The sequence below is a fragment of the Meles meles genome, chromosome 1, assembly GCF_922984935.1.
Source record: "Meles meles chromosome 1, mMelMel3.1 paternal haplotype, whole genome shotgun sequence".
In the NCBI taxonomy this organism is placed as follows: Eukaryota; Metazoa; Chordata; class Mammalia; order Carnivora; family Mustelidae; genus Meles; species Meles meles.
This window is the reverse complement of record NC_060066.1, coordinates 9,001,558-9,019,580: the sequence shown is the minus strand read 5'-3', so window position 1 is coordinate 9,019,580 and position 18,023 is coordinate 9,001,558. Positions and strand designations below refer to the sequence as shown.

The following is an 18,023-nucleotide window of genomic DNA, read 5'->3' as shown; positions in this document are numbered from 1 at the left end:
AAAGCATCACAAAAGCTGGGAAGACATTTAGACTTGACTCTGGGCACAAACAGGGGAGTTAGCAGAGCTTTTGAGCACGGAAAGTTCCATAAGTGGAGCACTTTTTTTTTTTTAATGAAAATAACACAATGCCTTGCACATCATAGATTTTCCAACAAGTGTTGAATTGGATTGAGCGTTGGGACAGAGAGTTCCGAGTGTGCATTGGGATCTAAGTCCTGACTTTCTATTACATTTGCTTCTTATGCTGAAACAAACATTTCCTCTCAAGGGTCAGGTTCCTCCTCAGTGAAGGAAGGGGTTGGAGCAGACTCCCTGAGAGCTGCTAGCTCGCTGCCCCTGTGCACATGGCTGAGGCTATGTGTCCCAAGGTCCCGCGCCGTGCCTGTCTTGCTCTCCATGGAACCACATTTAGCACCTGGCACCAGGCCAAGCCCCATCCAGACTTGTCGGAAGAGCAGCCCTTGGAGGACCCTCCCTTCTGACTTTTTGGGGGTCCGTAGACCCCACAAACGTCAGCACTGTACTCGGGAAGCTGATCTATGGGAAGTCAGAGGCAGGGATAGCCGTCCCCAAACCTCTTATATTGTCCCCGGAAATGCAGGCTGCGGATGTCACTTCCTGGACGTGCAGGACTGGGTCCCACCCAGAGGGCACCCAGCTTTCCTGCCCTGCCCAAGACCTCAGAAACCACGTGCTCATCCTAACAGAAGAGAAGCGCAGTCCAGAAACGTCCACAGTGAGAACTGTGGTAATGTCTTCACGAAACCAGAACACAAAATGCACTTGAAGCAATTCTGAGAGTCTCACCAGCTGGAAGAGTAATTTGTTCTGTTACGTCCTCCGAGTGGGCGTTCTCATCAGCTTGGTGAGCGCCTGCGTGCGGAATTGGGACACAAGATTTTCCTGTTTGGAAATATGGAGTCTCGTTAACAGTTTTTTGCTGGATACTGAGTCCTTTTACTCATAACTATGGTCGCTCATTCACTGGACATCGACGAAGGACTTGCTATGTGCCACTGGTTTCAGTGGGGGCCATGGGCTAGCAAGGAAGGCAATACCCAGCATGACAAATAACCCGGAAGGAGAACCTTCCTTACCTGAGGGCTGCCTCTGAATTAACTGATAACTAAAACTTGAAGGACGCCGGGCAAGAGGAGGAAGGGGAAGAACGCCAGGGCGCAGCAGAGGGCTCTGGGCAGAGGAGGTCACATGGGCCAAGCACAGGCCTGGAGAGGATGGGCTGGGGTGTTTAAGCCACTGATGAGAAGCCAGGTGGCTGCAGCCCAGGGACAGGGAGGAGACGAAGGGAAATAGGGCCCAAGAGATAGCCACCCCCAGTCCCATGAGGCCTTTGACATCCTGGGAGAACTGAGATCATGTCGTAAAGGGATGCGATGGGAGATTTTAGATAGGATTGGACTGGGTGTGTGTGTGTGTGTGTGTGTGTGTGTGAGAGAGAGAGAGAGAGAGAGAGAGAGAGAAAGATGTGATCAAAATTACGCATTTAAAAGACTACTCAGGAGGCACCTGGGGCTCAGTAGTTAAGTGTCTGCCTTTGGTTCAGGTCATGATCTTGGGGTCCTGGGATTTAGCCCTGTGTCGGGCTCCCTGCTCAGCAGGGACTCTGTTTCTCACTCTCCCTCTGCTTGTGCTCTCTCTCTCTCAAATAAAATCCTAAAAAAAATTTTTTTTAAAAATAAAAGAGCCACTCAGCCCTCTCTTTAAAAATTTAAAAGACAAAAAATAAATAAAAGGCCACTCAGGGTGTGGCATGGACGATTCATCAGAGGGAGAGACGCGTGGATACAGGAGGCCAGTGAGAAGCACTGAGGAGCTCAGTGGGGAGAAAGCTCAGAGCCCCTGGGGAAGAGGCGGGCGGGGGATTCAGGGCAGCAGGCATCAGGGAGGACCCTGGGGCTGTGCAGGAGCAGATCCGGTGGGTGGTGCTGCATTAGAAGGAGAACATAAGAAATTCTGCAAAGGCTCTGTGCTCAAGGGACTTGGAATCGATTCCCTTTGGGACTCAGTGCTCTTGAAATGCCTTAAGCAGGGTAGCCTCCTGGAGACAGAAGGGGCTGGTGCTGGGGGAGCGCTCCATGCCCATGATAATCCGGAGTCAACCCCATGTGGGTGGTGATTGAAAGCATGGGAACTGCTGGGGTGTCCTAGGGCAGAGTGGGCAAGTCTCGGTGTGAAACAGAACAAGCCAGGTATTTCCGAGTGGTTAGCCATGTAGATGGACAAGAAGGAGCCACTGGATTCAGAGGATGGCCAGAGGCCATGGGCATGTAGTGGTCCCAAACGCTGACAAGAGCATATTTTTGCTATATTATGTATACATTGTGTGTATATGTCTGAATCACTATATTAAAAAAATAGTGCTAAGCTTTAAATAAATATTTACTGAATTCTATGACAAAAGAGTAGATTAACTCAGCTGAATGCTACTGAAGGTCATGGGAGAAGCGCAGTGGGAACTAGATGGAGAGCCTCAGCCATGCCTGGTCCTGGTCAGGGAGGAAGAGGTGTGGAGAGCCACCACGGCGGGTCAACACATGGGACATCCCCACTGCCATGCCAAGCCAAAAGTGCACTGCCTCTGATGTGAGCAGGCCCCCTAGCAGGTGCCCTCGCCTATGGTGGGAGAGCTGTGGCCCAGAGAAGTGGAATGACAATGGCAGGATCTCCTGCCCAGCAAAGGCTGGAGGGGTCTGATTCTGAAGCCATGCTGTTCCCACCAACCTGCACAGACACAAGTCCAGGTCCCCCAGGGGTACCCCAGACAGCACTGGGGTGGGTAAACCCTAGGCTGTAAGATCATAGAGGGTAAAAGGCTTTCCTTTCTGCAGGTTCCGGTGAGGTGAGTGGCAGCTGGGGACTTCTGGACCAGTTGGCAGTTCTGACCTGGGTGCAGACACACATTGGAGTGTTTGGTGGAGATCCTCAGCGCGTGACCCTGGCAGCAGACCGTGGCGGAGCCGACGTGGCCAGCATCCACCTTCTAACCACCAGGACCACCGACTCCAGACTCTTCCGAAGGGTTGTGCTGATGGTGAGTCACCTGTTCAACCTTCAGACTTGTTTTGGATACTGGTGAGGTGAAGGGACCTCACTTACTTCTTGAGACCAGTTGGCTTTGATTGCTTGGTTTCCTTTATCCTTTGTTTTGAGTGTGTTCTTGCTCATGTCCTTCTTTCCATGGTCAGGTGATTTGAGGATGCCGAGAGGCTCCTCTGACTACTGTCCATCATTCCAAAGTGGTGAAAATTCTAGATGGGGATGTATTTCCATTTTGGGAGATTGCTCCACTAGGGTTTAATGGTGTGAACTCTCAAAGATCTCTCTTGTCAATAGACAAACACAAGGAGATGGAATGTAGAATGAAGAGCTTTCTCGTGGAGGAAAAGCTAATGATGGCACAGTTTAGCCAATATGATGCTAATGACACCTGACATTATCATCCACAACAGGAGAGAAGTATAACAGAGAATCCTCATCTCCTTTCTGGTGTTGCTTCCCTGACCTTCTCAGGGTTTGAACTCTAACTCTTCCTTTATGTTGTCTGGTTTCTTCAATAGTCCATGCTCCCATCTCCTGGCTGCAGTTCAGTTCTGGTGGCATTTCTTCATGGAGTACTATTGGGTGATTCATTCCTCTCTCTGAATGCTTCCACCTCATTGTATAAGTTGGAGAGGGGTGGCAGGGAACCCAGAGCTTGTCCATGTGTCTGATCAAGGAGCAGAAGGCAGCTGTGTCCGCAACCATGGGGTGAGGCATGGCACTCCCAAGGTTTGGCCAATGGAGTCATTGACTGTTGAAGGAAGACAAAGAATAGAAATCAGCACTCATGACTCTACTAGGTGGTCTGAAGCTCCTGCTAGATGATGATGGTGGTGATGGTGATGATGGTGATGAGGATGATGACGATGATGATGATGATGATGATACAGTGGTTTTGATCATGACAATAACTATTACAGAAGAAGTAACCTGTTGATCACAGCACAAGCCCTGATGGTTATTATCCCTGATTAGCTGCTGATTTTATGGAGCGTCCAGTTTGTGTGAGGTGCCATGATAGGCGCTGGAAATGTCACGTTGAATAATTCATGTCCTAGTTCTTGGGAAACTTAACAGATTACTGAGGGGTGGGGGAAAACACTTAAAGCAAATATTTAAAAGAGGGTCTTAGGGCAGCTCAAAGAGAAGCCCCCAACTAAGCAAAGGGAAGAGGGAGTGTCCAGGAACACTTTCAAGGAGAAGATATGTCTGAGTGATATGTTGAAGACTGTGCAGGCATTTCACTGGAGGAGGAGTTCTAGCGCTAGGGCACAGCTTGGCTTTTCACTGAGATCTGCCAGTTCTATATGTGGCGGGGGACAGGATCTTCGTGGTCAGCAGTGATGGAGACTGGGAGGCAGGGAGCAGCCAGATTGGACAGACACCTTGACTTTCATCCTCAGTGATGGGAGCCATTGGGGAGTTAGGTCTGGTTTGGTTTGCCTTCCCATTTTAACCATATTTAAGTGTACAGTTTAGTGGTATTAAGTACCTTTACGATGTGGTGCAGTCATCACCACTAACTTTTAGAACTTTCCATCATCCCAAACAGAAACTCTGTAACTATTGAAAAATAACTCACCATTCCCTGCTCCCCAACCCCTGATGACCAATATTCTACCTTCTGTCTCTGTGAATTTGCCTAGTCTAGGGACCTCACAGCAGTAGAATCATACAAAATGTGTGTGTGTGTATGGCTTATATCACTTAGCAAAATGTCTTCATAAAGTCTCATCCATGTTGTAGCCTATATCAGAATTTCCTTCCTTTCTAGGCTGAATAACATTCCATTGTATGCATAGACCACATTTTGTTCATGCATTCTTTTGTTGATAAACACTGGGGTTGAACTTCGGTGTGCTATCAAAGGGTTTTTAGGCACGTAAGAAACTTGCTTCCCTTTAAGAAGACTTGTCTTAAAGCCAAGTGGGAGATGTGTTTAAGAGGGACAATCCTGGGGCACCTGGGTGGCTCAGTGGGTTAAGCCTCTGCCTTCAGCTCTGGTCATGATCTCAGAGTCCTGGGATCAAGCCCCACATCGGGCTCTCTGCTTAGCGGGGAGCCTGCTTCCCCCACTCTCTCTCTCTGCCTGCCTCTCTGCCTGCTTGTGACCTCTCTCTCTATCAAATAAATAAATAAAATCTTTTTTTTTAAAAAAAGAGGGATAATCCTGGAAGCAGAGAAAACAATGATGAGACCATGAAGTCGCCAAACTAAGGAAAGATAGAGCACCATCAAAACCAACGTCATGGACTCGCTAGCAATTCTAAGGTCGTATAAACAGATTCCAGCATTGTCCAGCCGTCTGGGGTTCTAAACCCTTGACTGTCATGAGGAGGATAGGAGTGACGTTGTTTGGGAAGACATAAAGCTGGATCAATACCGTCACCATTCCCTACAGGAAGCAACACCACCTGCCACTTCGCTTCTCTCCTTGAGCCGTGGGAGCTTTCCAACGTTCCTTGAAGGGCCGTGCTCTATTCTGCTTCCCTCTGTGTGAACACGCTTATCCTATCTTCCTCTTTGCCTTCTCTATTTGTCCTTCAGGGAATTCTTCCAGACTCTTTAGCCCAGAACCAGACCCTCTTTATATGGCTTGTGTTGTCTCTACTTCTCTGCACAGCATTTATCATTTCCTACCAGTAAAGAATTATTTCCGCTGCCCAGTCTCTCCCGTACAAGACTGTGAATCCCCAGAGAGCAAGGGACAACTGTGTCTTGTTCTCACACAGGACCCTAAGCACACAACACAGCTGTCCTAGAGTGGATGCTCCATAGTTAATGTCCAGGCAGTGAATGAGCAGAGGAATGCGGGACAAGGCCCAGACCCCCCCCCCCCCCCCCCCCGCCGGCTGGTCCACTTCCCTCGGTACCACCATTGTCTTGTGTTTCTTGTCCTTTGATTCAGATTTTCTTCAATCTCTCCCTCTTAGTGGGCCCATCTTCGTGGCAGGAGGTCTGAGGCCAAACGTCTTTCAATTCCTGGTATTGAAAACAGAACTTTCCGACTATGAATGCTCCTGCAGGGGTTTTCCCAGAGGCCTCTCCGAGACCAGATACTCAGTGGGACCTGGAAGACACCAAAAGTGCCTTCCAGTCGGCCCAGAAGGCAGAATTCTCTTTTTGAAAATTCTGGAGACTTGAGATGTTTGGGGAATTTCAGAAACTAATCTGTTTTAGCAAATGGTAGTGTATTTAAAAATAAACTCTCCATCTGTTTTAGTCATTTAGAAAAGGCTTTTACAACTGCTCCCAGCAGTCTTTGGGATGCATGTGAAATTATTTGGTATTTGGAATCAAGAGAACGAAAATACTGCAATACATTAGCAGTTCTTAAACATGTTCTTTACCAACAGATGTTTGGGGGAATGGATGTGAGTTGGTGATATATTCTTGGATAAGATCTTAAGTCTTTCTGCAAATCTTGAGGCCAGAGCTGTTACAAGACACCAGGCACAACAGGCTCCTGTGATAATTAATGACTTTATTTAGATGATTTGGGGCCACAAGGCTCTTCCAATGTATTATCTTGTGGACTGCTCACACTGGTTGGCATGGGGTCTTTATATTATTTGCAATCTGAAGATAGGAAGTCTGAGGTTTAGGGAGGTCTAGTGACTTGCTAAAGAACACACAGCAAAGAAGGAGCCACATTAGGGGCTAGAACCTAAAGCCATATCCTGTGTTTTCCCCACCCTATGAAGCTACTTCCCCAGAGAAGCCAGAGACTCTTTCAGGGCCTTAATGCCTAGGAGAAAGAGCTCAGGCCCATGATTAGGCAAGCCTGCCTTAAGATCCCAGCCTTGGGCAAAACCCTTCACTCTTGATTTCCTCATGGATAAAATCAGAATGATTAATTCTGTCCCCCAATGGCTCAAGAAGTGGTCATCATGTAAGGATTGTAGAGTGTCCCTCACACTGTACGAACTCGAGAAATCCAGGTTCCCCCTTGTCTTGCCAAGCGAGGGCAGCTCCAAAGCAAAGCAGGTCAGGGGAATTTGTATCTGACCCCAGGGTCTGGGTTGAAGAAGGAAAAGGCAGCGACATGTCGCAAACCTGCACTCTGTGACTCTGATGCCCTGGACAGTTTTAAGAGAAGACAGAGGCCGTGTCCTCCGCAGTATGGTTCATAGAATCCAGAAGAGGTTTCCATTGCCTTCCTACACCATTGCCCCAATTCTGCATTCCTCAGAGGGAGCGCCAGGCCTCACGAATTGGCCTCAAGCTACATTTTCCTGTCTCCTCTCTTGCTCCATTCCTGCAGGAACTCTGCTCTCCAGGCTCCCTAGTATCAACATTCCTAGAAAATGCCATGCCTTCTTCCACATCTTTCCATTGCCCTGCTGTGGTCAGCATGCGAGCTTCTCCACTTGGAAGGTTACTGCCTTCTTCATGGCACCCTCTAAGCCTTTCTCCATCTCTTCAAACAGAGTGATTCTCATTTTGGAAGAAAAACTTCTAGGGGCGCCTGGGTGGCTCAGTGGATTAAGCCACTGCCTTCGGCTCAGGTCATGATCTCGGAGTCCTGGGATCGAGCCCCGCGTCAGGCTCTCTGCTCTGCAGGGAGCCTGCTTCCTCCTCTCTCTCTGCCTGCCTCTCTGCCTACTTGTGATCTCTCTCTCTCTGTCAAATAAAAAAAAAAAAATCTTAAAAAAAAAAAACTTCTATTTAGCAATTTTTAGGAATCCTGCCTTGTCTTCCATGCTGGCTATTTTTTTAGCACATCTTATTCCAATTCTGTTGTGACTGAAAGCTTGAAAGCTGTGAGATTTTCATCTTAGAATTTCCTTAATGCTTAGCAGGGCTCTGTGTGGAAGACGGCCCCAATGCCTATGCTGAGTTCCATCAAACTAACGGAGGGGCCCAAGAACTCTTTTCTCCTGTTTTCACACAAACTTCATAGTTTGAGCACTTTCTTCTCCGTTTCTCTTAATCCACATCGCCTGAGCTATTCATGGGCTCTAATGCTCTAATCTAGATTTTAAGATACATATATTGATTGCCTTTAAATGGTCCTTTAAATTCCTTTAAATGGAATTTTTCGACGACTTTCAAAAATATCTGTGTTTTTATGATGTGAATCCATGAGCAGGATTTTTGTCTCCTTGGGTCTTTTCATAGAGTTTTGAACTTCTCTCCCCCCATATTTTGCAACATCACTATAGGCAAGTCCCTACCTGTGTCCTAGTCTGGTTGGCATTATGAATGATGTCCTATTTTTTATTGAACTTTCCAGCTGGTCAGGGAATATGCCCTATTCCCTGGCATAGGGGAATAAAGTTAGCTCCAGATTTTCCGAGCCTTCTTACCACTCCCAGCACTAGGTCTGTTGTCTCCATGGGCTTTTCTGATGTTATTTCATTATCTGTACATGTTGGCAGGCTGATTTCTATCCCCTTTGGACAAAAATGCTCAGCCGTTCTCACAAAGAGATCCAACACTGAAGGAACTTCAGTAATAAATATGTTTCTTTTTTTTTCCCTCTCTCTTTTTCTTTTTTTTTTTTTTCCCTATTTATCGTAATATTTCCCAAAGTGTCTCATGATCTCTGGGGGCATGGGTTCTTTCTAGGTGTTTCTCTGCCATCTGAGGGCCTTGTTCCCATCTGCAGGGCTGGGGCTGGGCAGCTCCGACAGCAGGGAGGGAAGGGAGGGAGAGGGGCCAGCCCTGCTGACTGAGGGAGGCAGAAGTTCCCCTTATTTGCATCCCTGCAGCTCTTCGGCCTTTCTTTTCCTTCGACTTGATCCTTCTTGCTCTTGTTTTTCTTCGTCATATCAATCTTACTATTCCCAAGTTCTTGCTTTCTGAATCTTCTTTATGACTTTACTTTTAAAGCCCCTCTTTCCCCTGTGTTTACCTTTGTCATCGTTTACTCTCTCCTTGCTGCTTCGACAGTCAGCTGCGATGGGTTTTGAGCAATAATGTCCGATTACTGTTGTATCAGCTCTGCCCTGGACATTGGGGGAAGTAGCGGCGTGTCCTATATTTCTGTGTCTTTGATTATTTCTTGTATTATGTTCCTCTTAACCATAGGAGATATGTCTTTTTTTTTTCTTTTAAAAGCTTTTAGATACATAGGATGTTAACCCATCCTTTTGCAAACTGATTTCTAATTTTATTTCATGATTATCATGGAGCTTGTGTTGGAGAAGGTTGACTCAGAAATTTATTAGGATTTCCTCTATGACCTAATATATTCTTCATTGGTTGGCAGAAAAGTTGTGCAGTGTTATTGAAATCTTCTCTCTACCTGTCTATTTATTTTTGCTCTATCTCTCCATTTCTGAGAGTTGTGTGTTTAAATCTCCACATAAAATGACCCATTTATCTATTTGTCCCTATAATAGTTGCTTGATATATTTTGAAACTCTATTATTAGATTAACAGAGGCTCAGTCATTATATCTTCTTAATGTCTCATCCCTTTTATAACATCTCTCTTGCCCCTTAGACAGTTTATTTTTGCCATCAATTCCATTTGCCTCAAAATTCAACATTTGCTCTTCGCTCATTTTTGCACGAAAAATGTTCCAACCCTTTATTTTGAAACGCTGCATTCTTTTGTCTTAAAGCTTGCAAATTTTCACCACGTGTCAAGTAGATAATACAACACCAGAATTTTAAAAATCTATTCTCTTCATAGCAACCAGGCCGCTCTTTAAAACACATGGATGAAATGATATCCTTCCCCTAATTAGATCCTTCCATTGGCTTTGCCTTTCTCTGAGAATACACCCTAACCTCCTGACATCCCCATCCAGAACCCTGCGGGAACTGCCTCCCTCCTGACAGCCCTCTGCCGCTCGCTCCAGCTCAGCCCAGGCACCCTGGGCCCCTTCCAGCTCCTCCCACAGCCAGCCTTGCTCCTGTCCACAGGAATTGCCTCAGTTAACTATGCTGCCTCTGGTTTCCTCTAGATATTTGCCTGGCTGTTTGCTGCTCACCTTTCAGGCCTCAGCCTAAATGGGAGCTGAAACGTATGCCCTGGCAGGAGGCCTTTCCTAAACAGACATCTGGCTAAACAACTTCTCACCCAGTCACACTTGGGTCCAGTAGCCTGGGTTACTTTCTGCACTACCTTCCCTACCGTGGCAAAGTTTCTTATTTATTTATAATCTCAAGCTCTGTGATATCGGAGATATCACCTAGTTTTCACTGATACAGCCCCAGTACCTGGAGCCATGTCTGGCATTTAGTCGGTGTCCAAAAAAATATGTGTAGAAATCAATTCTTGGAAAAACAGAAAGCAAAACTATCACACAGGGTCCACAGAAGTTATCTGGATGAGGTAGAATGTTCATAGCAATTGCTAAGAAGTTGTTCTCTCCCTAATCCCCTGCGCCCAGCTTCAAGTTTGATTAGACATCCTCTGAATTCACAAATTCAGTTTTCTTAAGGAAGAAAACTTCAAGGAAGAGCTGAGCTCCTAACTGGCATGGTTCTTCTTAGTGTCCCCTGTTCTCTTCTCTCTCCAGGGGCAAGTTTGTCTGAAAATTCGAAACACAAAGATGCTCCCAAGTGAGCTTCTCACCCACCTTTCCCAGAAAGCTCTCCCCACATGCCAAAGGTTAAATATTTATTAGGGATTATTTTAATCAGAAATAAATACATGATTTAGCAAAGTGTAATGCTTCCCACTTAGAAATGCCTCTGAGTGCTCCCCAAAAGTTCCCAGCACACTAGTTACAACAGAAAACAATGCATAAAACACCGTACAAACATCTGGTTTTTGCAAGGTCACCCTGCCTTGTGGTGGAAGTCAGTGTCCACAGTGGTATATTAATTTCCCACACATCAGCTGGCCCCGTGGAACTGCCTTTAGGGATTCCTGGGGGAAACCGTGAATATCTTCTTGTATAAACACACCAGAGTCTGATGATACAAAGAATCACGTAAATGCATATACACCTACCACCGACATGGTGATCTCAGATCTCCGGAATGTGTGTGCTGAGCAAACATCTCCTATCAGGCAGCGAGGGGGTCGACAGGCACACCTCCCCCCCGAAATCCCTCTGCAACAGTGAAAAATGAGTCATGGGTGCCCCGGCAGCCCCCTTCCTAACAAGATCCAGATGGGGGGGCCTCAAGATAAATACTTTTCCTTTTCTAGAACTTTGCTGCGCTTTTCTCTCATCTCTTAAAATTAGTAAGGCAAAATTAAAGCCACTCTGCCTCTCTTCTTTCCTGGAGCTCAGCCGTTTTCTTCATGTGGCTGTCAGGCCCGTCTTAGAATAAAGTACTGATGATGCAGAAAAATAAATTAATCCTCTAGAACTTAATCAATTTGCAGTTTTCAAAGAAGCCCACCATTCTCTCCTACTCAATCCAGCCGCACGTAGCCTCTGCGAAGGTGCAGCCGAGACGGGAGCTCACGGGCCACCCTTGCCTGAGCCAGTCCCCTTGGAGCCACGAGCTGATGTCTCCTTCTACAACCCACTTTCACGATATTTGTCTGGAGACTTCTCCCTGTCTATACCGTGAGTCCTCTGCTGACCTTTCTTTCTTTCTTTCAACCTGACATGGGACTCAACACAGTTAGCTCTTCAGGCAATCATGAGTGAACCACTGATGCGTCATTATTGGTAAGAGTCTTAGCATGTCAGAGAAGTTCTTTCTGCACGTGAAGCCATGGCTGGGGACACCAGGAAAACTTGCACAGCTTCAAGGTTACCCTCACATTTTCCCAGAAGCAGCCTCCCTCTCTCCCCTTTGCCTTGCCCTCCGGAGAGCAGGAAGGCTGTCTGATTGTTGTGCATGTGGCTCTGGCCACCGGGTTCTCCTGATTCAGGGATGATAAGGAAGATTAACGTTTAGTGTCACTGAGTTCCCTTAAAAAGAGAGGAGCTGCATACCAAAGGTCTCTTTATGGATTGGTTAGAAAAGTTCATCGTGGGGGATGTGTTTGCAAATCTGGCCTGGCCAGGACACAGCGTTCAGTTCATTTTCTTCTCAGGCTTTTCTTGTTCAGAAGTTATCTCTGATGAGCCCAGAGTGTGACCATCTGGACGGTTCGTTGAACGGTCTTGTGCCCTTTCTTGTGAGATAATGTCTTTATCTTTCCCACAAACACAAGGAGCACACACACATATGCGGCGCTCTTCGGAAACGTTGCCCGATCACGTCGTGATTCAACGTTTCCTGATGTCTTGGTACTGATCAGACACCAGGGAGGGGTTCCCTTTGTCATGATGTGGACAGAGAAGATGTGAGTTCAAGTCTCCATGTGCCTTCTCTTGGCTTCTGGAAGATGTGTGGTTCCCCAGGGACCAGGAAACCATGCGTTTCCGCCAGATCCCACGTGATAGTTCCAACCTCTGTTATTTTGGGTACACATGATGGTGTCTGTTCTCAGGCTAGTCTTCAAAATATGGTGGTGATGAGAAGAAGGAGCTCTTCCTCTTGCTCCCACTGTATATCAAGGACATGCTTTTCTTCTTTCGATCAAAGGAGGTGTTGTCATCGCTGGTCAGGGACAGGTAGGAAGCGATGCTTTCCCGAAGGCCGTAGCTGAAAAGGGACTCATCCACACCGAGTGGGTTCCTGGCTCCCTCGCCGTCCTCTTGCAGTCTGTGAGTGGGAAGAATGGGGACAGCCAGGGAAAGAAGAGAGGGACAGAGAGAAAGGAGAACCAGAAAACAGGAGAAGGATAAAAGAAGAAAAAAAGCCTGGTTAATACTTCTCATACTTATTGTTCTAATTCTGCTTCTTACAATTGTGGCCAAGTAATCTCGAAGAAATCACTTAACCTCTCAGAATCACCGTTTCCTCGAAGGGCTGTAAGTTCTAACTGCAAATCTGAATGAGTATTTCTTTATGACCTTTACAAGGAAGAGCAGTTTTCTTCATTTCCCATGATAATTCTGATCTCAGTGTTTAAGATAACTCACTAGCTCCTGATTACAGATACCCTATAAAATGCATTGACAGTGAGGCCTGAAGCTGGGTTAGGGTCTCCCAGGGGACAGAGGGATTCTGTAGGTTGCAGAGTGCCCTGCTGTGCTTTCCCCAGGCCAGGCTGTAGTCTGCTATGTTTTCAGCTGTCAGACTCACTGGTTTGGGGGGTGCATCCATGCAGGACACACACACACACACACACACACACACACACACATGCACACACACAACCCACCTGGGCACCCTCTTCCAGTCGAAGGTCTTCTGGCGCAAGGTGACGGGAGAGTCAGGGACCCTCACTGTGGGGGTGGCCGTGCTCTGAGTGAGGCAGGGTGTGGTCAGCACACAGCATAGGCCGTCAGCCACCTCTAAGGATGGAAACAGAAAACTGGTCAGTGACCCTGGAATGCCCAAGCCAGCATGGGTTATGGGACCCAAAGGACCATCCAGCCGGGATCCCTGGTTGTTCACAGGGGAAACTGAGGCCAAGATAGGAAAAAGGCATAGCAGTGTGGAGAGTCACGCACCCAGGTGTGTAAGACATGTTAAGTGCCCTGAGTACGCACTGTGCTTAGCTCGGGGCAGGTGGAGTGCGCTAGGATTGGATCCAGAATCAACTATACTGGGGTTTGGATTTCAGCTATGCCCGACAGTGAATCCCCTTGAACCTCTCCGAGCCTCAGTTTCCTGGATGGTACACTGAGAGGACAGGCGAGTGAGAACAGCTGGCAGGAGGCTCTGCCTCTAGGGTTCACGCTCGAGCCTGGCTCCATCAGGTGCACCAGGTGCAAGGCAGGGTCCAAGTCCACCGACCAGCGCTTCCTCCCGCACCGGTGGCTGATGCACGTGCAGGAAGACAGGAGGAGAGAACCCAGGTGGAAGGAAGAGGGAGCAAGCAAGCAGGAGGGCAAGAATTAAGGAAGGGGGGAGGGAGAAGAAGTAAAACCACTACAAAAGAAGAAAAGACACCAGAAAAGAAGGAAGAAGAAGACAAAGATAAAGGCAAATAAGAGAAAGTGGACAAAGTTAGAAATGAAGAACTATCTTTTTTCTCTAGCCTGGATGCTCACCCACAGAGAGAATGAAAATTAAACAATCCCTTGCTCTCCGCGCGCCGTCCCTCAATGGTCGCTCATCTCTCCACCAGCATCAGGCTCTAGCCTCCACGCCCCACGGCTGTGGGAAAGCCTTGGTCTAGCTGTGCTCATTCATTCATTCATTTGTTTATTTTTAAGATTTTATTTATTTGAGAGACAGAGAGTGAGAAAACAAGAGAGCACAAGATGGGAGAGGGTCCGAGTGAGAAGCAGACCCCCTGCTGAGCAGGGAACCCAATGCAGGGGTGGATCCTGGGACTTGGGGATCATGACCCAAGCCAAAGGCAGACGCCCCGCTGACTGAGCCACCCAGGTGCCCCTCAGACATTATTATGGACAGAGGAATTCCTGTGTGGCCTCATTCAGGCTGCAGACGCTGGTGCAGGGGACGGGAGTTGGCCAAGGATATGAAATATTCCTGGCCTGCAGCAGGACAGAGCCCCCTGGCCGGGAGCTGATCCATCACCAGGTTTTGGGGAGTAAGTTTACCTCTGGCTGTCTCCACCTCTCATGTTATTTAGGGAGCTCTGGGTGCTCTTGCCAAGAAACAAAAGGACGTTGTGGCTGAAGAAGCAAACCAAGGCTAGCAGTGTGGCAACCAATAATGCCTTGTTTCTTGGTGTTTGTTCTGAGTTTCACTGTGAACTCAAATATCCACCCACACTGGCCCGAGAAACGTAGGATTGGGCCCTGAGGTTGGGGGGTCTTAATTGGAGGTGTGTCTGACATAATGCCCTGTCATGGGCTGGAAATTGAAACAACCTCTCAGGTTAGGAGGCGAGGGAGAGGGAACCGGACACAGACTGAAGGGCCCTGGGCCAGGGGACAGTGGGCTGGTTTGTGAGCAGTTAACCCTGAGACTAAGTCAGAATCCCCACAGAATAAAAGAGTCAACACTTTCAGAGCCGGACCTGAGCTAGTCCCCAGGCTTCAACTCAGCATGCCCCGGGCAGGTCTGAGCGGCGGTGTTGCTACACTCACTCGGGGAAGGAGGAAACCTGGGCTCCCGTCACTTGTTCAAGGTCACAGAAATGTGACCCAAACCTGCCTCATTGACTCAGAACCAGACACTTGTTTCGAAGGCGACTCATTACCTCTGAAATGCGGGGGAGAGAGGTCCTATTTGCCTCTGGGGTCTGGACACACTCCCTTCAGTCTCTCCACTCGGTAGGATTTTCCAGAATGTTCATTCCTCTCATATGCCTGGCTTCCCAACCTCTCCACATCCAGGCTATCTGTGGGGACTTGTGTCCCACCCCCTCTGTCTTCTCAGTCACCACCATGCATGGGACAATTTAGGGGCCAGAACTTTACAATCGTGGTTTTGTGTGGTTGAGATGAGCTGAGTTTTACCTACTCTCCGAAGAGAGCGACAGCAGTCTCCTAAGAGTCATGCAGACTCATGTCCCCATTTTAGAGATGAAGAAACTGAGGCTCCAGGTTGTTAATGAATTTTTCTGAGGTGCCAGGTAATAAGTATAAGCCACCTGGAACACGAAGATGTCTGTACAAAGCCCTTAGCGCACAATTTTTCTGATGCTGTGGTTCTGGGTAGAATCTGGAAGAATGTTGTTTCACTTGGGGGTCCCTAGGGGCACAGGAAGCCACTGACACAGCGGCCAGGGACACATTGCTGGAAGACGCTGCTCCTGCACTGGGGCAAGCCACTTGGGTACTCTTGGCCTGGACGCCTCATGGGTCTCCCAGTCTGTACAGTGTTGCTGGGGCAGCAACCTTTTCGTGTTTGCTTTTGTCTATGCAAAACTTATGGTCTCTCCACCTCTCCGATGATTGTTATTAAAAGCCAAATACCACAACCAACCTTTACTCATAATCAGTAAAAGCTTACTATCTCCAGGACTCCCTTCCTCTTTCATTTTTAGCTAAGCTGCTAGGTTTTCAGGTATCAAAGAAGTAACCTTTGGTTATCACTTTCTTTGCATCTGCCCCATTCCATGACTACGTTACGTTAGGGTACACGTTACGTGGACCATCCCATCATTGCAAACACGCCAAGGGGTTGTTCTCGTCCACCTTCCACAAACAGGGCACTGCGACTCCGAGAGATGGGGGTCTTTTCCCAAGGTCTCACAGAGCCCGGATTCGAGCTTGGGCCAAGAAGCCATTCCTCCTCCACACCCCGCCTTTTTTTTTTTTTTTTTTAAATATTTTATCTATTTGACAGAGAGAAATCACAACTAGGCAGAGAGACAGGCAGAGAGAGAGGAGGAAGCAGGCTCCCTGCGGAGCAGAGAGCCCGATGCGGGGCTCGATCCCAGGACCCTGAGATCATGACCTGAGCCGAAGGCAGAGGCTTTAACCCACTGAGCCACCCAGGTGCCCCTCACACCCCACCTTTCTTTTCACTGGCCCAGTGTGATAACCAGGGCCTGTGGGCTCCTTTCACCTTGAAACACCCCTCAAGACCCCACACGCTTTAGAATGTTAGCAAAGATACCCAGGGCTGCGAGGTCCAGAACCAGGAGTGGGAAGACACGTACATAATGGAACAACTTTTTTCCTCCTCCCGCCAGTAGCAGGAGAAGGGGGAGGAAGGAGGAGTCCTAGTCTGGGGGACAGAGGCCAATGTGAGAAGGAGCCCACTTTGATGTGTCTGGCCCTCCCTTCAGCACTTTCCTGGCACTACCCCGGGGATTCTTCACACACCTCAAGGCACAAAGACAAACAATGAGCCCAGGGTTGCCCAGAAGATCTGGGATGTGAATGCCGAGGTTCCAGAGCCAACTTGTTACTATGTCTCCCCTTGGGGTAAGATGTCACCTCCTGGCCTGGCATTCAGGCCTGTCACTGTCCAACTGTGATCTTTTCTTCTGACCCTATCCTTCCCTGTCACCTCCCATCAAATCCCGCCCACCACTGCCATCTTGGAGGGCGCTCCCCTCCCTGGCCAGCGTACAACACTGGGCCCTTCTTCCTGGGCCCAGGGAAGCATGTCCAAACAAACAAAGTGCAGCCCTGGTCTTAAGAGTTTGCTGGAAAAGCCAGACTAGGACACAGGTCACTGGTTCACAAGGCAAAGAGACCCCATTCTAGGGAAAGGCCAGCGTGCATGCACGCCGAGAACCCAGGCGGTCAATCCGGACTCCTAACACAGATCAAGGAGGTGACTTCCTGTCGCTTTGCCAGGCAGGAAAGGACATGAGTGGCATTTCAGAACAAAGTCTCAGGGGTCCATAAACGTGTGGGGCACTTAAGGAAGTGCCAGCTGTTTGCGGCTGCAAATAACGGGCCATCCTATTTCTTTCCATGCGCAGGCAGAAAGAGGGTGAGGGTGCGATGAGCTGACTTTTACCTACTTACGCAGCCTTCACAGGCAGCCTGTTCTAGCTTGAAATCTATAGTCTGCATTAACAAGAAAAGAGCGGATTCAGGGAGCAGCGTGAGAGCCAAGTCAGTCACCTGGCATGTGTCGGGGACCCATGCCCGTCCTAGACACAGGCACTGCAGGGCAATTAGCCAAGAGATGCTTCATTGCTCTGCCACCACGGGGTGCTTCTTACCGGAATAGTGATTAACCAGGTCCTCCAGGCACTGGAAGGTGAGCCTCGGGGAGATGTAATACCAGTTGTTCGGCAGGCGGTAGATGCGGTAATGCTTCACCTGCCTGTGTCTCACCGAGAGGGAGTAAAAACCTGTGGGAGACGGAGGACGGGTCAGAGGCGTCCCACAGGGCTCTGCCGGCCATCTGGAGAGCCCACAAGGTAGAGAGACTTGCTCAGCCTTGTGATGCAACAAGAACACCCAGACGTGCACTCCCGTATTTGGAGATTGGCCACTAGGGCCCCACCTTCGGGGACTACGCTCCCTCTGCTGAGACCCCAGGAGCGTGCTCCTCTAGTGGCCCTGACCCATTGGCCACACGGATTTTCAAGTGCACCTGCTTAGTCTTTGCCCTGTGAGCTTACCGTTCTGGGTGCTCCCATATCCTTGTCTGGGTAGCCACCAC

The 18,023-nt window shown here is 48.5% G+C and overlaps 2 protein-coding genes across 5 annotated transcripts in view; one reads left to right on the top strand and one right to left on the bottom strand.

The window, feature by feature from the left end:
• Window positions 1–18,023, top strand: part of TG (thyroglobulin) — a 233,512-nt gene that overhangs the window by 133,189 nt on the left and 82,300 nt on the right. The window contains exon 42 of the mRNA XM_046016730.1: window positions 2,853–3,055. Coding sequence (XP_045872686.1) covers window positions 2,853–3,055 — 203 coding nt within the window. The remainder of the gene's footprint in view (window positions 1–2,852; window positions 3,056–18,023) is intronic.
• SLA (Src like adaptor) overlaps window positions 10,612–18,023 on the bottom strand; it is an 81,972-nt gene continuing 74,560 nt past the window's right edge. For 3 of the 4 annotated variants that reach the window (XM_046016766.1, XM_046016751.1, XM_046016759.1), the window contains exons 6-8: window positions 17,578–17,709; window positions 13,195–13,327; window positions 10,612–12,632 (exon numbers count right to left, since the gene is read on the bottom strand). In XM_046016766.1, coding sequence (XP_045872722.1) covers window positions 12,419–12,632; window positions 13,195–13,327; window positions 17,578–17,709 — 479 coding nt within the window. In that variant the 3' untranslated portion in view covers window positions 10,612–12,418. The remainder of the gene's footprint in view (window positions 12,633–13,194; window positions 13,328–17,577; window positions 17,710–18,023) is intronic. The other variant, XM_046016743.1, reaches the window with a different exon arrangement.